At 65.6% G+C, this 21,672-nt stretch overlaps 2 protein-coding genes across 5 annotated transcripts; one reads left to right on the forward strand and one right to left on the reverse strand.

The window, feature by feature from the left end:
- Nucleotides 1-13: 13 nt before the first annotated feature.
- Nucleotides 14-18,573, reverse strand: SLC4A2 (solute carrier family 4 member 2). 4 transcript variants are annotated; one of them, XM_057402797.1, is made up of 24 exons: nucleotides 18,391-18,573; nucleotides 17,740-17,814; nucleotides 10,764-10,907; nucleotides 7,680-7,848; nucleotides 7,357-7,592; nucleotides 7,100-7,224; nucleotides 6,736-6,965; nucleotides 6,048-6,184; nucleotides 5,781-5,961; nucleotides 5,560-5,695; nucleotides 5,237-5,420; nucleotides 5,004-5,118; nucleotides 4,732-4,916; nucleotides 4,428-4,641; nucleotides 4,121-4,345; nucleotides 3,835-3,983; nucleotides 3,504-3,698; nucleotides 3,198-3,425; nucleotides 2,975-3,064; nucleotides 2,065-2,231; nucleotides 1,590-1,843; nucleotides 1,151-1,320; nucleotides 875-1,048; nucleotides 14-768 (listed from the first exon to the last, which is right to left on the reverse strand). In XM_057402797.1, the coding sequence occupies exons 3-24, from the start codon at nucleotides 10,821-10,823 to the stop codon at nucleotides 688-690; spliced, it is 3,705 nt and encodes a 1,234-aa protein (XP_057258780.1). In that variant the 5' UTR covers nucleotides 10,824-10,907; nucleotides 17,740-17,814; nucleotides 18,391-18,573; the 3' UTR covers nucleotides 14-687. The 4 variants fall into 4 exon arrangements, with proteins under 4 accessions (XP_057258780.1, XP_057258781.1, XP_057258779.1 ...); XM_057402798.1 differs by lacking the exons at nucleotides 17,740-17,814; nucleotides 18,391-18,573 and adding an exon at nucleotides 15,704-15,971; XM_057402796.1 differs by lacking the exons at nucleotides 10,764-10,907; nucleotides 17,740-17,814; nucleotides 18,391-18,573 and adding an exon at nucleotides 10,320-10,746.
- Nucleotides 18,574-18,582: 9 nt separating this feature from the next.
- On the forward strand, nucleotides 18,583-21,427 carry CDK5 (cyclin dependent kinase 5). The gene is made up of 12 exons (XM_057402803.1): nucleotides 18,583-18,700; nucleotides 18,821-18,909; nucleotides 18,985-19,052; nucleotides 19,272-19,332; nucleotides 19,428-19,484; nucleotides 19,603-19,698; nucleotides 19,898-19,972; nucleotides 20,066-20,162; nucleotides 20,245-20,314; nucleotides 20,459-20,519; nucleotides 20,590-20,670; nucleotides 20,796-21,427. The coding sequence occupies exons 1-12, from the start codon at nucleotides 18,664-18,666 to the stop codon at nucleotides 20,880-20,882; spliced, it is 879 nt and encodes a 292-aa protein (XP_057258786.1). The 5' UTR covers nucleotides 18,583-18,663; the 3' UTR covers nucleotides 20,883-21,427.
- Nucleotides 21,428-21,672: the final 245 nt, after the last annotated feature.

Consider the following 21,672-nt stretch of genomic DNA (forward strand, 5'->3'; position numbering starts at 1 on the left):
AATAAAACCGGTGAAAAGTGTGCAAAGTCCATTTTGTTTATTAGGACAAGGCGGTGGCCGGCCCCCAGCCTGCGCTGGGCACAGCACAAGGGGACCCCCGGCCCGGCAGCCCAGGGCTCAGGCACCGGCTGTCTGCCATGGGGGTCCCCTCAGTAGCAGCACCTGGTGCCTGGGATGCTGCTGCCTGCAGCTCTGCCCTTACGCAGCCATGGGGCAGGGTTGCATGGGGCTCCCCAGCGCCTCCAGCCCCAACCACGTGGGCACCCCTCGACCTGGTGTGCTAGTTATAAAGCTGTTTATTGCCATTTAGATTACTCTGTTAAATAAAACACAGTGGGATTAGGCAACACCTGATTGTCTGGCGGGAGCCCAGGGCCGGGGACTGCAGAGGGGTTGGGACCGGGCCAGGACCCGCAGCTCTGCTGGGGGGTAGCTGGGGGGGCTCTGCCCCATGGCCAGGTCAGGATGTGCCCCAAGGGGACATGGGACCCTGCATGGTGTGGGAGGGCTGCGGGAGTCCCACCATGGCGAGGCTGTGCACCAGCATCTCTTTGGCAGGGTCCCCCAAAGGCACAGGGAGCGTGGGGTGCCTGTCTCGGCTGCCCCCAGTCCCGTGCAGGGCAGCAGCGCAGGGGCCTGGCCGGGCACATCCCTGCAGCTGTGGGTGGCTTCGCTGCTGGCACACGGTCACACCGGCATCGGCATTTCGTTGTACTCATCCACACCCTCCCGCTCATCCAGGATGGGCTCGGCCTCATCTGCGTCCAGCTGTGGGGAGATGGCAGCTGAGTGGGCAGCAAGGGGTCCGGCCATCACCCACCAGAGCATTCGTGGGGATGAGGGATACAGCGCGGGGCACGGAGCGGGTACTTACACACTTCATCTCCCGGTCAGTGAAGATGCGGCTGAGCAGGCACATGCGGAGTGGCACCGTGAGGATGAGGATGAAGGGGAAGGCCAGGGAGGCCACGGTGGACATGACGGCCCAGAGTACGGCCAGGCATGCCAGCTGCAGCCCGGTGAAGAGATGCATGCGCAGCGTGCGTACCTGCATGGAGGCAGCCATCGGTGCCAAGTCAGACCCCTGCATCCCCCTCCGACCCCAGCAGAGCTCCCCACCCCTAGGACACCTCCCCTGGGTCCCCCTGACCTTTTTGACATAGGTGACATCAGGGTGGTGCTTTGGGGGCATCAGCAGCAGCTGCAGGCGCTCGTAGAACTGGATGCCATTGAGGGAGGTGATACCCATGTAGAGGAAGATCCCAAAGAGCACGGCCAGTGGGATCTGCCGCAGCAGGTCCCCAATGACGATGGACAGGCCTGTGACAGAGCAGGGTCAGCCACGCTTCTTGGCCCAGTCCTCCCTGCCTGGTCACCTCCCATGGCCATGCTTGGGGAGGGTCCTGCGTCACTAGTGCCCATGCGGGACAGGATGGCCATGACACTTAGACAGGGCTCAGGGCACCCCAGCCTTCCTCGTGCTGCTCCCTGCACCATCACAGCTCCCCACAGCTGCCCAGAACCCCCCATGGCCACATGGGATGGAGCAGGGCGGGCAGGGCACCCACAGCAGTCAGGGATGTGCTTACCCACAAGCACGGCCACCAGCAGCCCAGTGACCCGCTGCTCCTTCACCTCCTGGATCTTGGGCTTGTCCCCGGGCGCCACAGCCTTGCTCATGACGGTGAGGGCATTGGCGTGCGTGACAGAGCGCACCGTGGCCGCAGCGAGCCACGGGAGCCCAAACAGGGCAAAGAAGCCACCCATGGCCACGATGAGCAGGAGGTCGAGGTGGAACCCAGAGCCCTTCTGCAGCATCCGCTCCTTCTTGCTGATGATCAGCCTGGGCACAAGGGCAGACCGTCGGCATGGCTTGACAGGGCTTGGCATGGCACAGCACAGTTTGGCATGGCACAGCACAGTTTGGCATGGCTCAGCCCGGCACAGCATGGCACAGCTCAGCAGGACATGGAATGGCCCAGCTCAGCTTGGCACGGCACACCCTGCCCCACTCATGCCCTGCGCTGCCCCACAGGGCCCCCAGACCACTACTGCTGTGCTCACGTGGTGATCTGGGTCTCCATGAAGATGAGGATGAAGACGAGGATGGCGGGGAGGCCGCTGGCCACCATCATCCATACGGGGAAGTCGCTCTTCTCACCCAGGGGGTTGATCACCCAGCCACGCTTGTCCGGGGCTGTCACCGAGAACCCGCTGGGCACGCTCAGCTTCTGCAGGAGGGAGTGAAAAATGCTGGGGGGCACACACAAGCTCTGCCCCTGCCCCATGGCTCTCCCATGGCAAGGGGTGCTGGGGCATGGGATGAGCCATGGAGGCACTGGGACCTGCTGCATCCAGGCTCAAAGGGCTCCCAGCAAAGTGGGAAGAGGAAGACAGGCTGAGAGAGCTGGGCTTGTTCAGCCTGCGGAAGAGAAGGCTCCGAGGAGACCTTAGAGCAGCTTCCAGTGCCTAAAAGGGCCCACAAGAAAGCTGGAGAGGGGCTTTTGACAAGGGCAGGTAGGGACAGGACAAGGGGGAATGGCTTTAAACTGACAGAGGGGAGATTGAGATGAGATCTGAGGAAGAAGTTCTTCCCTGTGAGGGTGGTGAGGCCCTGGCACAGGTTGCCCAGAGAAGCTGTGGCTGCCCCATCCCTGGCAGTGTTCAAGGCCAGGTTGGATGGGGCTTGGAGCAACCTGGTCTGGTGGAAGGTGTCCCTGCCCATGGCAGGGGGTTGGAACTGGAGGAGCTTAAGGTCCCCTCAAACCCAAACCAGTCTGATTCTATAATTCTATGAAAAGCGAGATGCTGGAGCCAGAGGTGGCCAAGAGCCACAGCAGCCGTGGTGGGGACAGATAGTGCCGCAAATGCCAGGAGCCACTGACCTGCACCCAGGATGCAGCAGGCAAATGGGGGCCAGGGGGTGCAGGGTGGGGGATTCTTGCCCCCAGGGTGGGGGGTGTTTGGTACTGACCTGCGTGTAGGTGTCCTGGATGCTGTAGTCCACCAGCACCATCACCAGGATGGCAATGGGCACCCCAAAGTCCCCGATGAGCCGCCGGATCTGGGGGAAGAGCAGCATCAGCCCAGCCCCAGCCCCACTGCGCAACCGGCCCCAGCTCAGCGGTACCCCCAAAGCTGGGCTCACCCCAGGGCCCGAGCAGCACCCGTGCCGCCGTCCCGCCTGCCCCACGCACCCGTCCGGGGAAGAACCGGCTGTTCTTGAACTTGCGCAGGAAGAAGGCGATGAAGAAGGTGCTGGCCATGAGCACCAGTGAGAGCAGCGCCGTGTTGGGCTGCCCCGTCACCTTGGCTGCGGCGCGGCTGGCGGTGCCGTTGGCTGGGGCTGTGCTGCTGTTCCTCCATGCCTCTGCCTCTGAGATGTTCACCTGCACGCAGCTGTGTAGGGGATGCTCCTGGAAGATCTGCGGCACAGCAAGGCTCAGTCTGGTCCCACCAGCCCCACCCCCAGAGACACCCTGGCCCCGGCTGTGCAAGCTCACCTTGGCCAGCTTTGAGAAGGTCTCATAGATGAAGATGAGGGAGATGAGGAAGGCGAAGATCTCCTGGGTGAAGCGGGAGACAAAGCGCACCAGGAAGCTGCCCTCGAAGGCCACCATGACCAGCACGATGAGGATGAGCCAGAAGCCAATCCAGACGCGCCCCACCAGGTACTCCAGGTCATTGGAGGTGCAGAACTGCAGAACAGACAGACTGGGGTCAGCAGAGCTGGGGCAGAGCTCCGGGCAGTGGGAGAAGCAGTGGGGCTGGGGATGATGTCTGCCCCACAGCAGCAGGAATGTTCCCCCCACCCCTCCAGTCCCCGGGGCTCACCGTGAAGAAAGCCTCCTCGAAGACAAGCAGAGGCCCTGAGAAGCCAATGATGAGCAGGGGCTGGGCGCCCAGCAGGCAGAAGATCACGCCCTGCAGCGATGTGGAGATGATCAGCTCAGACACCCCGATCAGGTCATGGGTCTTCTCCCCTGCGGGCAGGACAGGCTCAGGCACATCCAGTGGGAAAGAGCCCTTCAACCCCAACATCACAGCCCCACAGCTCCTTCCCGCTCCCTCCTGCAGCACGCATGGGGCAGGACACGGCACCCACACCCCCAGCACTCACCCAGCAGCCCTCCGAAGGTGATGGCCGGTGACAGTGCAGCGAAGTAGATGAAGATGACGGCTGCAATGCACTGTGGGTCCAGCGCATCCCTGAAGTCGCTCAGGTACTTGGGGTACCGCCGCTGCACGTCCCGGATCAGCCCCCCAAAGGGCCGGCCCGTGCGCCGCAGGGGGTCGTCATCCTCCTCCTCGCTGTCGCCCTCCACCACCTTCAGCTTTAGCAGTGCTGTGCCCCATGGACAGACAGATGGACAGTGAGACCCTGCTGGCTGGGGCCCTCACCCTGCCCCATCCCACGCCGCTGGCACCTTTCTCCTCGGGGGACTTGGGCTCCAGCAGCAGCCTTCGCTCCTGCTCCTCCCTCTTCTTCAGCATCTCGCGCTGGAAGTGGGCGACGCTGCGCAGCAGCTCCTCACCCTGCACCTCAGAGGGCGGCAGCACCACGCTGCAGTCCAGGAACTCGTTGATGGCATTGAGGAGGTCGTGGCGGTCATCAGCCAGGTACGCAGCCTCGTGGAATTGCTGGCGTGGGGACAGCAGGGTCAGGGTGCCCACCCAGGGATGCTGCGGGTCCCTGAGCCCTGTGGCCCCAGTGGGGATGTGGCCTCTCACCTTGTCAGACATGAGGGTGGAGATGGAGCGCCCGATCTCATGGTAGTCCATGTGGGTGCTGCTGGGCCCCAGCAGCACGAAGAGGAACCGCACGGGGACGGGCACCTCCAGCACCGAATCCAGCTCCACCGCCTCCTGCAGCCGCACGAAGGCCATGGTAGGCTGGTCCAGGAACTCCACACAGCCTGTGGGGCACAGGGGGCCATGGTGGGAGCCCATCACGTGGTCCCCAACTGCTGCCCACCCTCCCACCCCCTGCCACCCCTCCGTACCCACAAGCACCACCGTGGCCTCAGCGTTGTCAGGGATCTTCTCCAGTAGCTTCAGCTCGTGTTTGGACTTGGAGCGAGTGATGCCAGCTGGGGGGGTGGGGGTGAGGACCTCCCTCTGTGGGGACAGAGGAACAATGTGACTGGCGTGAGGGCCCCTCCTGAGGATGAGGAGTGATGCAGGCAGGGAGGAAGGGCTGGGGATGGTGTAGCACAGCCACGGGAGCTGAGCTCACCTCCCGCTCCACATCGACCCGTGTGTCGTGCTCCACGGCATGGCCAGCAATGAGGGGATCGGTGACAGCCGGCTCACTGCCCTCAGCCACATGGTTGGTGCTGTGGTGGTGCACAAGCAGAGAGCCCAGGCTGCCCGCAGAGATGTTTCGGGGGAAGGAGAAGTCTTTCTCATCGCTTGGGTGGCTGTGGGACAAAGCCAGGGCAGTCTGGGGTGGCTCTGGCAGAGCTATCCCTGCCAGTGATCTGAGGACAGTGTGGTCCCCAAGGCTGCAGGGAGCAGAGCCTGCAGGGGGGGCTCTGGGCCAGTGCCCCCCATACTAACCTGTGCTTGAGCAGCAGCGCCCGCAGCACGTTGGCACGGTCCTCAGCCCGGATCTGGTCGGTGATGACCATCTGCTCCACCACTTGGTGAGCCACCCCTGGCAGCGTCTTCTGGTCCAGGTCGAGGAGCACGGCCCCTGGGCAGGGAGGCGGGGCTGAGACAAGCACAGCTGGGACCCCCACACCCCCCAGGGGTCCGTGGGGCCGACTCTGCCTCCCTACCGTGGGACAGGGTCTTGCGCAGCTCCAGGAGGCTGCGGAAGGACAGGGAGGCCACGTGTGGCTTGCCCCAGCGATCCGTCTCCTCCTCCACATCCTCCTCGAACTTGATCCAGCGTGCCGTCTCCTTCCACTGCAGCTCCTGGTTCTTGTCCACCACCAGCTCATTCAGCTCCACAAATACCTGACAGCATGGCCTGGTCAGTCAGAGATGCACCCATGCAGCCACTACCCCATCCCTGCCCAACATCCCACACTGGGTCCCCGCACCTCATGGGGCTGCCGGTCCTGCTTGCGGTGCCGTGTCATGGGCTCCTTGTGGTCCTTGCTGACGTGAACCACCTGCGCCTTGGCACTCTTCCTGACGAGGTGCCGGCGCACCCCCGGCACATCCTCGAAGCGGTGACCTGTCAGGGACAGGGAGGATAGTGATGGTGGTGGGAGGGTGACCTGTGGAGCTCACAGCCCTGAGCCCAGGGTCCCAGCACTTGTCATGGGGAGCCATAGGCTGGCAGCTGAAGTAGAGGGACCAAGGCCAGACAAGGACCATCACAGCCCCAGGGTCCATGAGCGTGGCACTCAGTGTGGCAAGGGGGTGAGGATGGGATCTGTGCACCGGTGAGGGCTGTGGCACTGGGGGGGTCACACAGCTGCTGCTTCTCTGGTGCCAGTGGTGACAAGCAGGAGCAGAGGTGGTTCCTCACACCAGGGTCACCTCAGATCCCTCTGCCAAGGGTTGTGTGTGCCCATCCACATGGGACCCCGCTGCAGGCAGTGCTCCCTGGGGAGCTCTGAGCCCTGGAAGTCCCAGAGCTGCAACTTGCCAGGGGCTTGCAAGCACCCAGGAGAGGCACCACCGCTGCCTCCAGCTCCAGCCACCTGGCACATGGCTCGGCCCCAGCTGTGCCAACAGCCACTGCCAGCACAGTCTCTGGGGTGCAGGGTGCCCCCCACTCACTCTTCATGTAGTCCAGGTCAGCAGAGGCCAGCGTCTGGGCCTCCGACTCATCTGTCGGCACCTTCTGGTACCGGTCCTGCTCCGCGCCCGTCATGCTGCCGATCCGCCGCCGCTCGTGCAGGTTGTAGCTGCGGTGCCCTGGCTGCGACTTGGCAATGGGGCGACCGGGGGAGCCGGCCTCGGCGGTGGCAGCTGCTCCCTCTGCTGCTTCTCCTTCCTCTGCACTGGGGCTGCAAGGCAGGCTCCCACCTCAGAGTTGAGCCCCCATTGTGTCCCCCAGACCCACTGTGGGGCAGCCAGAGGGGGCTGCCACCCCCTAAGCCCCAGGCGAGCCCCAGTGCTGCCCAACCCCAGCCCCACTCACCTGCCTGCCTGGGCTTCCTTGGGGGACGTGGACCCACGAGGGTTCAGGGGGGACCCAGGCAGCACTGGGGGGGGGACTGGATCCTCGGCCCGCTGTTCAGTCACCTCATCCTCCTGCAGGAAGAACTGAGACGGGGCATGGGAGGAACTGGCTGCTGTAGAGCTGTGACTCCTGGCCACAGGCACCATCGGCTCTGGCACCTTGGCTGTGGCCCTAAAAGCTCCAGGGCTGCCCCCCGCACCCAGCCCTGGCCTCACCTGCACTGCCTCAGGTGGGCCGGGCTGCTGGAGCTCCTCTGCCGACCTCTCTGTCTCTGTGTCGCACGCCTCATCCTCATCCTCTTCGGCCTCCTCAATGGTGGGGGTCTCACCAGGGACAGAGGCGCGGGCGTGCTTCTTCTTGACCTTTTTTGGCACCCCCTTCTTGCGGCGGGTGTCAGGGGGAAGGTGCGTGGACAGTGGGTGGTGGATGTGGTGGGATGACTGGCGGTGGTCTGTGGAGGACAGCACGGGGTCGGTGCCCTGCCCGCTGCCCGCCCGCTGCCCCCCCGCTGCCTGCCTGCGGCCCCAGCCCCACTCACACTCGAAGTCCTCCTCGCCATAGCTGCGCCCGGCCTCCTCAGCGTTGCGAGGGTGTGTGTCGCACAGGATCTCCTCGAAGCGCTCCACACCCAGCGCCTTGTTCAGGTCCTTCTCCTCCTCTTCCTCCCCAAAAACAGGCGAGCCAGCGCCCAGCGCCTCCTGCTCAGGCTGTGGGATGGTACAGGGCTGAGTGGGCAGCCAGCACCACCACCTGCCACACCACCAGCCCCCTGTGCACCCTGATGGTGGCTCTCTGAGGTCCCCAAAGGCACGGCACCCAAAGGATGTGCACTCGCTGTGCCCCAGCCCAGAGCACCCCCAGACTCAGCACTGCGATCCAGCGCTCTGGTCTCCCGAAAAGTACCCTAGCACCCAGTGACCAGCTCCCTGACCCGCATCTCTGGTGACACGTTCCCCCTACATGTGCCCGAGCACCCCAAATGCTGCGCTCCCCAGTCAGCCCGGACCCAGCACTCCAGTACCATGCCCTGGTGCAGTGCACCCTTATGTACCCCCAGTGCCGTGTCTCAGAGCCCTGCACCCCCAGCACACCAGCGCCATGCCCTGGTGCCATGCACCCCCAGCACTATTCCCTGCTACCGTGCACGCCTATGCACCCCCAGCACCCTTAGTGCTATGCCCGCACCTCGTACCCCAAACCCTGTGCTTGCGGTGCCTCGGTGCTGTACCTCCACCCCGGAGCTGCTGGGTGCTGCTGGTGCACCGCAGCTGTGGGTGCTGGGGTGCAAGGGGGGGACTCCCGGGATGGGAGGGGGAGGGTGCTGATGGTACAGGGAGTGCGGGGCTGCGGAGATGGGGGGGGCAGGGGGATGGGATGTTGGGGGGGGGCAGCGCGTCCCCGCCCGTCCCTACCTGAGTCATGGCGGAGCCGCGCTCCCGCCGCAGCTCCCGCAGCGCTTTATCGGGGCGGCGCGGCCCGGCCCGGCTGGGGATGGGGGCGGCGGGGGGGGGGGGGGCGGTGGACGGGGGGCGGCGGCTCCTTCTCCGGCCTCGCCAAATATTGACGGAGCCGCCCCGCGTCCGCCTCAAGGTGACAGCGGCCCGCAGAGGGCACCGGCTGCGCCCGCAGCACCGGCGCCGGGGCCGGGTACGGACCGACCCCCCAGCCGAGCTCTGGCCCCCCGGGAGCGAACCGACCCCCGTCAATGCACGGCCCCCGGCACGCACAGCCGCACCTCCTCCGGTGATGCACGGGCCCCCGGGAACGCACCGACCCCCCCGCCGAGCTCCGGTCCCTCCGGGAATGCATCGCACACCCCCTCCCCTCCCGGCTCTGCTCTGACCCCCGCAGCAATGCACGGTCCCCGGCCCGGCTCCGGCCCGCCCCTCGCCAGGCAATGCACCATGCCCCCCGGCACTGCACCGACCCCCGGGAATGCATTAACCCCACCGAGAACGCACCCCCCACCACCACCCCACCCCCCCCCCCCCCCGGAATGCACTGACACACCCCACACACCCCCTGGTATCGCACATTTCCCCCCCCGGGAACGCACCACACCGGATCTGCTCGTGGCCGCACAGTGACCCCCTCTCCGGTGCTCACTGCATTCCCCCTTCGGGGATGTAGGTAGGGGTCAGGTCGGCAGCTCCCGGTGATGTACGGCCACCCCCTCCCGGTAAAGCAGCCCCCATGCTGGCGCGTTGCCTCCCCTCCTTCCTGGCCCCTGCTGGAACTGCACTGCCGACCCGCCTTCCCGGTCCCCCAGACCTGCCCGCAGTGCTTGCAACACAGGGGACACCCCCTCCACGGCCCCTCTGTGACTCCCGGGATGAGGTAGGTACCAGACCCCCGGGTGGGGGGACATGGGGATGGGGACACCGGGAGAAGTGGGACAAGGAAGACGGTGCCACCCAGTGGTGGCCGGGGTGGGGATGGGGGCACCCCACATACCATCCCCTGCTGGGGACACCCTCAGGCAGCAGCGGTGGGGGTGCCACCCACCCCCTGGGGACAGCCCCATAGCCCCCTGTACCTCGGCACATCCTGGCCCAGGTGTCATGTCCTTGTCTCCTTCCCCACCATGTGATGACCCCAAAGCCCCCAGCCCAGGATGGGGCACCACAGTTGGGGTGACAAGGAACAGGCAGACCTGTGTGGTCCCATCACACCCACAGCCCCATGGTGCGAGGCTGATGTGTGAGCTTCACACCATGCCCCTGCTGTGGCCCTTCCCCTACCCCAGCAACCCCCTCGCAGCACCCCCTGGCCCACTGCACTGTGCCCCACAAACTCGCCAGTCTCCATCCTCAAGCCCCGGTAAGGCAGCTCCCCCCAAAACACCTCCTGGCCCCCACGCCCCAGCCCCAGGTTCCTGCCATCCCCAAAATGACCTTGAACTCCCCGCCCTGACCTCACTGCACCTCCCCACCTCCCCCATGGCCTGGCTCCTCCAGAGCAGTGCTCGCAGTGACACCCAACGCCACCTCATCCCCAGCCTGGATTACTGAGCTCCTCCCAGGCCAGCTCCCCTTCCCAGGGCAATGCCCCATGTTCCCGGCATGCTCCTTCGCCCGCAGGACACTCAGGCCCAGCTTCAGCCCTGGGGAAGGTGGGAACGTGTGTTTCTGGATGAGGGATGTGCCAGCCTGGCAGCCCAGGTGAGGCCGCGGCTTACCCGGGCGTCCAGAAGGAAATCCATGGGTGATGGAGCCGTGAGGAAGGGGCCGCAGGTCCCATTGCCGGTCACGTGTGCGGCAACGGGGACTTGCCCAATGGCACCGGGCGGTCGTGCAGCGCGACGCAAAGGGTTAATCATTAACTCTGCTCTGGGAAGCCCCACGGATCCACACCGTGGCGCTGGCACTGTGGCACCACACACATGGCACCATGTGCGGCACCGGCAGAGCTGTGCCCCGTCAAGGGCACCTACCATTGGCTCAGCCTATCCCGGGGTGGCTGCTGTGCACGGCCGTGCAATGGGGCGGCACCCCACGGCACAGCATAGTGGGAGGGCCGTGCCAAGGCACCCCTCACCCAGCTGGGCAGCAGCAGGGGTGCAGCCCCCCAAGTTCCCTCCCCAGGCAGCCATGGGGCTGTGCCCACCGCAGGCAGCACTTACACTCTGGAAGGCAGAGGAGACGATGTGGTGGATCTCAGAGGATACCTGGGAGTGGGTCATGGTGCTGGCGCGGTGCCCCGGGATGCCGGCTTAGCCCTTCTCCTTCTCACGGGGGCTCAGGGGACGCTCTCGGGGCAGCATAACCTGTGGGCACAGATGGGCGCTCAGGGGAATGCTTCAGCTGGGAATGCTTCAGCCGGGGATGCTCCGAGGGGCTGTTCCACAGCGTGCCACCACTGCACCGAGGTCTGCCCGGAGGAAAGCACCGGGCTGGCCCCAGGCTGGTTTGTCTTGGCTGATGGCAGGAGCAGGAGAGCAGAGGCCAAGACAAACGCCAGGAGGGGAGCGGAGCCGGGAAAGCAGGAGGGGGCCTGGCGTCCCCAGCAGGACCCCAGGCATGAGCCCAGCCCCACAGGGTGCAGGCAAAGAGCCAGATCCGGGAGGGCAGCATCCGCAGCTGCCCCTGCCACAGCCCCCAGCACCCCCATCCCGGCCCCCCACACCTGCCCACTGGCCATCCTCGCCCCACACTTGCCCCTCGGCAGCTCCCCAGGCACCAGGCTGACTCCTCCGGCACTTGTGTGCCAGGTTTATTGCCACAGGAGGTGGCCCCACGTGATGGTAGGGACTGAGGAGGGTGGTGACGGATGACTGCATCTCACATGGATGGCTCACCATCACCATCCTCGTCACCAGCATCCCTTCTGCCATGCTGTCCCCCATGGGCATGATGGCTGTGGCCAGGCTCAAGGAGCTGCAGACTCACTGAGTCCGCAGCTCCTTGAGCCTGACCACAGCCTTGGATCATCTCTTCTCCTACGTTCCGTGCTACCGGACTCCAGCTGCTCCCTAATCCCCACTCCCCATCCAGAGCCAGCACATCCACATTCCAGCCGAGTGAGCGCAGATTAGCTGACCTGCCACACCGCTCTCCCAGGGCACCCGCCAGCCAGAGCTGGCAGCCAGAATTCCCCCCCTTACTCAGAAAGGGCCACCCCCCCCACCCCCACCCCATAGGCACCTCATAGCGCCATGCCCCCCACCATGGCACGGGTAGCAGGGAGTTGATCTGGCAGAGCTCCAGTCTCACCAGTGCACCTAATGCACTGGAACTATGGGGGAATTAGCTGGTGCTTTCGCTCCCCCTCCCCAAATGTTGGTGGGACCCTCAAACTGCCTGTGCTGGGTGACTCAGCGGGGGTGCTGTGGGGTCCTTCTCCCTGCACAGGGCACCCCATTAGCTGCATCCTCTCCAGACCTAAGGACCTGAAGACTGGGACCAGCAAGGGCTCCGTGGTGCCAGTGAGCAGCCACAGGGAATGGGGGGCTTTGAGGCACCAGAGAGGGGGCAGAGCCCACGGGGAGGGTCAGTAGTGTTGGACACAGAGCCTTTTGTGCCATCCTGGCCACATCGCAGGAGCCCCACTGGCATCACTGCTGTGCCAAGTTTCCCGCGGGATGGTGCCCCCATCATCCCACCCATCCCTAGGCCACCATGGCCAGCAAGTGCCAGGGGACCGACATGGGAAGGCACTCACTGCTCCCGGCCTTAAGCAGCTTTTTGGGTTTAATCCCGTTGGCAGCTCACGGGGATTAGAGCCCCGGGAACACACTTGGGATTGTTCTCTGGGAACACCAAGCTGGGAAGCAGCCCGAAGCCACACTCTCACCACCTCTCAGCATGGGGAACCTGGATCCTGGCCCATCACTCAAAAACGGGGGCTCCCAGCCTGCTGACCCTCGAGGCCCCGCCAGCCCAACGCCCACAGTGCCCCTGTGGGTCCCAGCAGGATGGTGCAGAGGGCACACGGCGCCTGGGAGCCTGTGGCCTGGCCCTGCTGGAAAGGGTGACGGGCACCGGGGGGGGGAGGACAACTTCTGCTTTCCATGGTGATGGTGGTGGCTGAGTCACCCAGCAGGCACGACTGGGCAGCCGGCCGAGAACGGCGCAGCGGCTCTCTCAAGCCCTGCAGAACGGAGCCTGGAGCCACCCGCACCGGGAGCTTCCGCGGCTGCCCAGGCACCGCGCCGGGTCAGTGCCCGCCTGCCCCGCCGTGCTCCTGCACCCCGGGATGGGAAGGGGGGGGCGAGGGGACAGGTCCCATGAGCCGCATGTCGGTGCCCAGGACGGCTGCGGTGCCACCACCTCAGCAGCTCCGGGCGCAGCCACGGGGCAGCAGGGTCGGGGCTACACGCACGGGCCATGCCGGCGGGAGGACTGAGGTGTCAGCGGCACGCCGCGCCCCGAGTGCGGCCTCTCCGGGCCGGCGGCGGAGCACAATGGCCCCTTGTGCGAGGGAACAGGCCGCTCCGATAAGCGGGGCAGGTCCGCAGATACCTCCACGGGCTGCCAACGCCGCGCCGCTAATTACCGGCTGGCTCCGATCAGCGCCTGTGCGCCAGCCGGCTCGGCGGCTCCCACCGGTGCCGGAGTCGCATTCCTGGGACCGGCCCTGGCCTGCCTGCCTGATCCGCTGAGGCGATTAGAGGGCCCGGCCCCACGCCCCACACCGCTATGGGGGCTGCCCCACGGGGCTCGTATGCCTCCGGCACTCTGCTGCGCCGGGACCCACCGCCGGCATCGCGTGGGCTGGGAGGGGAAGCCGCGCTAGCAAGGTGGGAACTGAGGCAATGCCACAACCCGGGCAGCCTGTCCACACCGGGCATCCCCCTCAGCAGCACTGACCCCAAACCCGCGAGGGATGGAGGGGCCAGCCAAAGCCTGCTGCCCAGTGCTGGTGGCACAGGAACCCTGCTGCCATGGGCAGCACCGCACCTTGTCAACCCATGAAACCTGGGCTGGGGACAGCAGCGGCAGGAACAGGTCCAGATGTGGGATCTCACACACACACAATGTGCCACACACCTTTGTGCCAACAGCTGGAGGCTGACAGTGACCACCGCACCACATCTGGCCAGCAGCCAGAGCCACATTTGCCACCCCCTGCCCGTGCATGGCTGGGTGACATGGAGAACATGCCATGTCCCTCACCAGCCCTCCAGCTGGCAGCCACTCCCCAGGAACTGATTGTGCCCAGTTTTCAGATGACATTGCACAGGGGTGAGCCTGGTGCAGGCCAGGCTATGCCCGTGACTCCAGGTGGACATGCCCCAAGCTCCTCAACCTACCTGGCATGGCGAGACCCATGGAAGGGGGGCGCCAGGATCCTGGGCCATGCAGCCCACCACCAGATGGGGCTAGCTCCCCCAGGAGGGGTCTGCACCCCCACACTTGCCCCACTGTTTCCCTGCTAAAGAACCATAGAATCATAGAATCACAGAATGGTCTGGGTCGGAAGAGACCTTAAGGACCATCCACTTCCAACCCCCATGCCACAGGCAGGGACACCTTCCACTAGACCAGGTTGCTCCAAGCCCTGTCCAACCTGGCCTTGAACCCTGCCAGGGATGGGGCAGCCACAGCTTCTCTGGGCAACCTGTGCCAGGGCCTCACCACCCTCACAGGGAAGAACTTCTTCCTCAGATCCCATCTCAATCTCCCTTCTGTCAGTTTAAAGCCATTCCCCCTTGTCCTGTCCCTGGTCTGGCACAGCCATACTCACTCCACTGCTCCTCAGGGTGCTCACATCCCAGGCATGGGAGCCACAAGCCAACTCTGGCAGAGCCGCCCAGGCACTGGCACTGCCCTGAGGCTGCACCAGCATCCGCTCCCGAATGGTGCCCAGGGTCTGCACCACTCCCTGCACCACTGACCGGCTCTGGCCAGCACTGCCAGCAGTCATGGTGGCCACAAACTGGATCCCCACCTGCATGGACAGAGCACGAGCCCCAGCTCCCTGCTCCCCAAAACGGTCCTCAAGGCTGGGGGGGTAGGGGGTGAGGAACCTCAGTGTGCCGCGGCTCTCCTGCCCACTCCTGAGGACCAGAGTGCAGGAGACCACACAGAACCCCTGCAGTCCCTCACTTCCTGGGCAGCACCCATGCCCCATGACTGAGGCTGCCAACTGTGGGGTGCTCCAGGGGGTCCTCATGGCATAGTCCAGCTGCTCCCACTCCCTCCTGCCCAGTTCACCTGCTTGCCCTGGGACACTTCCAGGAGATCCCCCTGCCCCGAGAACCTCCTGAGTGCCCACCCCATAGAGGGAGCTGGGGCCCCGCACCCCACCACCACCGCAGTGGACAGTGTAGGATGGAGCTGGGCTGGGACAAGGCTGCCCACAGCACGGCTCCCACCCCGGCAGAGATTTTCTAGACACTGTAAGTTTAGAAGCCACCACCAAAAATATCCTTCCCTGTCCCCGTACTGTGACCTCGAAACCGCCGGATCTGGGAGATGAATCACGGCACTGCATAGCTCCGTACCCACACCCATAACAGTGCCACCACCGTGGGGAGGGAGGTGACAGCCAGGGCAGGCATGACCAGTCCAGTCCAGGGCTCCCTGATGGCTGCCAGCCCCACCGCGACCCCTCCGGCCAACCCTGGAGAGGCCAGGGCCCCCTGTGCAGCATCAGACCCAACGTGTGTCCCTGCCCATGGCAGGAGGGCTGGAACTAGATGATCTTATTATGCTCCTTTCCAATCCAAACCACTCTATGATTCTATGTGGCACCAACCCCCAGTACGGCACCTGACCCCTGTGTGAGGCTCCTGCCGGGTGTCCCCACTGCTATCTCCATCCCAGCCCTGGGAAGGGGCAGGCACAGCTGCCTCTCACGGGGGTCTGCTGCCCCTGTGCCACGGTGCTGGGCTCCATGTGCCACCCCGGGGACACCCACCAGCACTGACCCCTTGGTCCTGGTGGCTGCTGTGGGACCCCGTCTGTGGGGTGGGCTGGATACAGCCCCACACCATCACCCATGGCAGGGCTGAGGGCTCTGCACTCACCCACCGAAGCTATCGGGGAGGTGTGAGCCTGGATGCACCATTCCCTGTTCCCCACCCGCTCCGGCCCCAGCAGGCAGCTCTGCCCCACTCACCCCATCACCCGCCGACCCGGCAAGGCTGCGGCTCCAGCTGCGCTCCCGCGGGCTCCCCACAGAGGCTGCCGGCCCCGTGTCCCCGGGATGGGGACCCGCCCCAGCAGGGAATGATGCGGGGCTCTCGTCCAGCGCGACCCCCTCTCCCGTGGGCCACCCCGTGCAGCCTGGTGTGGGGCAGTGCGCAGCCGTTCTCTGCCCCAATGTGACGAGAGCTGCCAAGCGCCGGCCGCTGCCGGGAGCATTTATACCGGCGCAGGAGAAAAAAAAACTCGGCAGCGGCAGCAGCGCTGAGTCTTTGTTTCGGCAAGGCTGCACCAGGCCACTTTATCCAAACAGAGCGGCCGTGCCAAATCCGGGAACGGCTCCTCGGGCAGCCACACCTCAGCACCGCGGCTCCCGCTGGGCACGGGGGCAGCCAGCGGTGAGCGCCGGCAGCCGGGAATGGCCAAGCGCCAGCGGAGAGGCCGCGCTCCTGTCCCATGGAGCGGCCAGCCATGGGGGGACGTAGAGGAGATGCAGACCCTAGAGTGCGGGCAGGAGCAGGCGTGAGAGCTTCTCCTGCACCGCACTATGCTCAGTGTTCCTCAAGGGCAGTGCCACACGCGAGGGCTGTGGGGCAGGAGGATGTGGGGCAGAGAGTGAGGAGGAGCTGGGGGCAGCCCGTCTTCCCCCCCGCCGGCCCCGGCGCCCCTGGCAAGCCCCAGCTTGGCGTCCTCGGGCAGCCAGCCCGGTCCCTGCGGCCACCCGTCCCCTCTAATGATAGGGGTGCGCTTGCGGGGGCTGCGCCAGGGATGGCAGCCAGAAGACCCCCCCAGCCCCACAGCCCGGCACGGGGACCCGGCCAAGCAGCAGCTCCCACGGCTCCCTCCCTTCCTTCGCCGGGATGGTGTCCCCGGGCAGGGGGCCACTGGAGAAGCACCCCCGTCCCGTTCCTGGGAGCCCTGTATCCACCCCGCAGCTCTCACAGCTCTCACTGAAGCAGCACGGGGCACAGCAGGGCAGGGAGAGTAAGAGAGATGCGGGTTGCCCTTCACCAGTGCGAGGACCCCCCAGAGCCGACCCTACAATACACCTTCACCTGCAGACACCCACAGCAGCCCAGTGGCATAAGGGGGGGATGAGGCCGGAGGGGCCTGATCTCTGTGGGGGACATGAGGCCAGGCAGGACGTAGCACCCGGGGTGGAGAGCAGTGAGGGGCACAGGGCAAAGGCCATCCAGCACAGCCCCTGCCTGGGCTCAGGGCCAGCCCAGCTCCTGGCCCCCAGTCCCCGTGGATGCCGGGACGCAAGGGCTGCCCACAGAGCAGTGCGGATACCGGTGCCAGGAGGGTTGTTAGGGCAATCACATCCCACGCTCCTGGCAGGCGCTTGAAGTGGTGCAGTGACCCTGAAAGGCATGACACCCCACGAATCCCACAGTGGGACCCTGCAGCCCTTGCACGGAGCCACTGCATGGGGATGAGGGCCAGGGCATAGACCCCTCCCCACAGCCCTTGGACCACCAACAAGCTGCCAACACAATTTCCTCCAGGAGCAATCCAGCGTCCTGACACCGGTTCAGAGACCACGGGGATCTCCCCAGGAGATGTGTGGAACAGCCCTATTTGTCCCTGGGGACCGGCTCTGTCCATGTCTGTGCCTGTATCAAGCGACTCAGAGGCTGCCATGGGCTCTCCTGGTGTACCCCAGCCCTGTTGCCCCCTCCCCGTGGGTTCTGGGCAGAGCGGCCCCGCTCCGGAGCCATGGGAGCCCAAACCAGCGCGGAAGTGGGAAACCAGCAGGAGCTGGACTCATGCCCGGCGTTGCTCAACCCCTGGCAGCGTTTCGCAAGCGGGCAGCACTACTCACCACCCAGCACGGCACATGGCGGCTCCTGGCAAGTACCGTGCCGGGCGGGCGCCAGCCCCTCGGAGACAGCCCTGTGCCACCCCTGGGGACACGCCTGGATGGGGCAGAGCCACAGGATGCTCCCTGTGCTCGGAGGGAGCCGGTGATGTGGGATGGCTGGCTGCTCCCAGCCTCATGTTTCTCACCTGCCGAAGGTTGCTGCCGGGCTCAGAAGCCGGGAGGGAGGGGCATGGAGCTGCTTCGTGTCGTGCTGGTACCCCCTAGGAAATAAAGAGATGCCAAGGGCTGAAGTACAAGAGCTGGGTTCAGCAGAGCCTCACGCGCCTCAGTGGCACAGATGGTGCAGGTGACGGGGTGAGGCCGGGGTGCGACGCCCCAGACAGGGGACCATGGACCCGGGTGCAGGTTGGCTGGAGAGGGTGCAGGGGTCCCAGGAGGGTGCCAGTAATCAGCAGTGCTGCTTCCTCCCCTGACGAAGGAGCTGGGGGACCCAGGAACGGGCACCACGGAGTCCACGGGACCCTCCAGTCTCGGGCCGAGCCCGCCGGGATACCAGAGGTGGCAGCGGGGGAAAAAGGGGCCTCAGCCGCGCCGGTACTCGGGGCCCCAGGAGGAGCCGCCGGGCCGGTGCAGCTGCCCCAGGGTCCCATCCCGGGATGGGGCGGGAAGCGGGACCGGGGCTCCCGCAGCCGGTCGGGCAGTGCCAGCACGGGACGGAACGGGACCGACGGGCAGGGGCTCGCAGGCGAGCGGGACACGGGCAGCACAGGGACCGAACCCGACCGAACCGAATCGAACCAGCCCCGCCACCTCCCGCTCCTGCTCCCACCGCTTACCGGAGAGCCCCGCCGAGCCGGGCGGGTCTGCGCGGCCCCGCCGGGAGAAGCGGCAGCGGGAGCGCGCCGGGGCGGGGCGGCACCGGTTAGGTCGGCACCGGCGCCGGTCCCGGCACCGTCTCTGGCGGGCGTGGTCACCGTTTCTCCTCGAGCCCCACGGGGTCCCCGTCGCGGCCGGGCCCCGTTCCGGGAGGTGTGGCGGCGGCGGGGACGGGATCGGGACCGGCCCCAGGAATCGAGGCGAGGAGCGGAGCCGGAGCGGATCGCGGCGCGATGCAGAAATACGAGAAGCTGGAGAAGATCGGGGAAGGTGCAGCGGGGCCGGGCTGCGGCGGGGCCGGGCTGTGCGGGGGTCTCGGGTGGGTGCGGGAGCCGGGAACCCAGTGCCGGAGGCTGGCGTGGCAATGACCCGTCCGCCCGCCGCCCGCAGGCACCTACGGGACCGTGTTCAAGGCCAAGAACCGGGAGACGCACGAGATCGTGGCGCTGAAGCGGGTGCGGCTGGATGATGACGACGAGGTGAGGGGATCGGGGACCGGCACCCGGAGCCGATACCGAATCCGGTTCCCCCCCATCACTCCCCTCTCTCGGCAGGGAGTGCCCAGCTCGGCGCTGCGGGAGATCTGCCTGCTCAAGGAGCTCAAGCACAAGAACATTGTCAGGTAACGGGGACTGTGAGTGTGGCGGGGGCTGCTCCCTCCCCGAGTCCCGCATCCTTCCCTCTCCGGTCCTGCATCTCCTTCTCCAGTCCTGCATCTCCCTCTCCGTGGTCCTGCATCCTTCGCCCTCTCTAGTCCTGCGTGTCCCCTTCCAGTCCTGCCCTCGCTCCCTGGGCTTGGTCTCCCCTGTTTGGGGCCTCAGGGTCACCCTTCCCCTCGCAGGCTCCATGATGTCTTGCACAGTGACAAGAAGCTCACCCTGGTCTTTGAGTTCTGCGATCAGGTGAGTGACGGTGCCACAGTGGTGCCAAGGCCAGGTTGGGGTCGCTGCTCCCGGTCCCTGCAGCTCCCCAACATGGCTCTGCTCGCTTTCTCCAGGACCTGAAGAAGTATTTTGACAGCTGTAATGGAGACCTGGACCCAGAGATCGTCAAGGTGCATCCAGGGGGGCTCTGGAAGCCCTTAGGGACCCAGTTGCAGCATCACCAGCTGTTACAAGAGCTGGCCTGACAGGGCTGATGTGTCCCACTCAGGACCGTGCTCTTTTCCACAGTCATTCATGTACCAGCTGCTGAAGGGCCTCGCGTTCTGCCACAGCCGCAACGTCTTGCACCGAGACCTCAAACCCCAGAACCTGCTCATAAACAGGGTGAGCTCTGGGGCTGTGTGTCTGTGTGAGGTGCAGGTGCTGTCTGTCCATCTGCCACTTGCCGCTCTGTCTGTCCCTCGTGTTTCTGGTCAACGGGAAGAGATGAAGGAGGCGCGACTGCCAAAGGGTGGGCAGCAAGACAGGGTGTCCCCTGCGCCGTCTCCTTTGCTGTCCTGCTGACATGGCGCTTTCACCACAGAATGGGGAGCTCAAACTGGCTGACTTTGGCCTGGCCCGGGCCTTCGGCATCCCTGTGCGCTGTTACTCAGCAGAGGTGAGCTGGAAGGTGTACCCATTGCCTTCTCCTGCCTGGAGGGCTTGGTTCCATCCCACAGCCGGCCCAACACCTCCTCCTCCCTCCACACAGGTCGTCACGCTGTGGTATCGGCCCCCAGACGTGCTCTTCGGTGCCAAGCTCTACTCCACCTCCATTGACATGTGGTCAGCTGGTTGCATCTTCGCAGGTAGTGCCGGCGCAGGGGGCTGCGGCACAAGGGGCTGCCAGGGCCATACGGCCTTGGGACCCATCTCCTCTCTGGCTCCTAGAGCTGGCCAACGCGGGGCGGCCCCTGTTCCCGGGTAATGACGTGGATGACCAGCTGAAAAGGATTTTCCGATATCCTTCCAGTGCCACAGGAGGGGGACAGCCCTCTGTGCAGGGGATTGAAGGGGGCTCTGCCCGGGTTAGGCTGGGGGGAGCTGGGCATGGCTGACTCTCATGCTGGCAGCAGCGGTGGCCCTTGACTGCTGTTGTCCCCACGCTGCTGGGAACCCCCACGGAGGAGCAGTGGCCGGCCATGGCCAAGCTGCCAGACTACAAGGTGAGGCAGGGGCAGCCTGGGGGGGCTCAGGGCCAGGGATGGGGTCTGGGTCTCACCTCTCCATCCCCAGCCATACCCCATGTACCCGGCCACCACCTCCCTGGTCAATGTGGTGCCCAAGCTGAATGCAACTGGCCGGGACCTGCTGCAGGTGAGCCTGCACCGTGGGGGCTTCAGCTTCTTGGGGTGCTGCCCTCTCCCCCTGCAGCCCCACAGCTCTCTGGGCGGCTGGGGGGCCGGTGGTTCAACCCCCCCAGCCTCACCTTCTTCCCGCAGAACCTCTTGAAGTGCAACCCAGTGCAGCGGATATCAGCAGAGGAAGCTCTTCAGCATCCCTACTTCACAGACTTCTGCCCCCCATAAGGACTCCAGACACCCACCCAGCCCCACGCTGAGTGGGGGGCAGCACCCAGCTCCCAGCACATTCCCGGCAGTGGTGGGGAGGGGACAGCCCCCCAAGGCAGCTGTGGGGACATGAGGTGAGGAGCAAGGTGCTGGCACCCCAGAAATGCAGCCCCCCGTTCCCCTTGCCCCTGTATTTATTAGGTTTTTAACTCAACACCACCCCGGCTGTGGGATGCTGGAGTAGCCCCCCCAGCCCTGTGGTGTGGCTGGGGCTACCCCTGGGGCTGCCCCCAAGCACATGGAGCCCCCCCAGGGATGCGGGACCATGGTGCTGGTGGAGGGGCAGGACCCTCTGGGACCAGGCATGAGGACCCCGGGGGGGGTGGGACCCCTCACCCCTTCTCTCTATGCTGCCTCCCTTCCCCACCCCTGGCATGGTGGGGGTCCCGGGTGCCAGCTCCCCTGGGAAGTGTGGGGGACACCCCATTTCTTTTCTACCGTGCTGCTGTACGTGGGTGATTGTGTGTGTTTGTTACCTCCATAAAGAGCTTCCCCCTTCCCAACGCCTGCTTCTCCTTCCTGAGGCACTGGGGACCCCCCGCCACCAACCCTGTCCCTGAGTACCCCCCAGCAGCACACAAGCTGGGCCTTGGGTCAGGTCTTTAATGGGGTTGGGGGCACAGCAAGGGGACTTGGCATGTACAGCGCAGCAGGGAGGGGGGCAAGGGCGCAAGCAGCACATGCAGGTTCATGGGAGTAGGACCGGGGGGGCCCCGCCACCCCAGCCCCCTGCCAGCCCTTAGAGGGG

Source organism: Pezoporus wallicus, unplaced genomic scaffold (genome assembly GCF_028554395.1).
Source record: "Pezoporus wallicus isolate ANWC-B61680 ecotype Strahan unplaced genomic scaffold, APGP_CSIRO_Pwel_v1 contig_8057, whole genome shotgun sequence".
Taxonomy (NCBI): Eukaryota; Metazoa; Chordata; class Aves; order Psittaciformes; family Psittacidae; genus Pezoporus; species Pezoporus wallicus.

What these genes read in the sequence shown, in the direction of transcription:
- CDK5 (XM_057402803.1), top strand. Translation starts at nt 18,664, where the DNA reads ATGCAGAAATACGAGAAGCTGGAGAAGATCGGGGAAG. An exon ending in CCAAGCTGCCAGACTACAAG is followed by an intron (nt 20,520 to 20,589) that starts GTGAGGCAGGGG and finishes CTCCATCCCCAG; the next exon opens with CCATACCCCATGTACCCGGC. An exon ending in CTGGCCGGGACCTGCTGCAG is followed by an intron (nt 20,671 to 20,795) that starts GTGAGCCTGCAC and finishes TTCTTCCCGCAG; the next exon opens with AACCTCTTGAAGTGCAACCC.
- SLC4A2 (XM_057402796.1), bottom strand. Translation starts at nt 10,577, where the DNA reads ATGGTAGGTGCCCTTGACGGGGCACAGCTCTGCCGGTGCCGCACATGG. An exon ending in TGGCGAGGAGGACTTCGAGT is followed by an intron (nt 7,593 to 7,679) that starts GTGAGTGGGGCT and finishes TGTCCTCCACAG; the next exon opens with ACCACCGCCAGTCATCCCAC. An exon ending in GGCCACGGTGGTGCTTGTGG is followed by an intron (nt 4,917 to 5,003) that starts GTACGGAGGGGT and finishes TGTGCCCCACAG; the next exon opens with GCTGTGTGGAGTTCCTGGAC.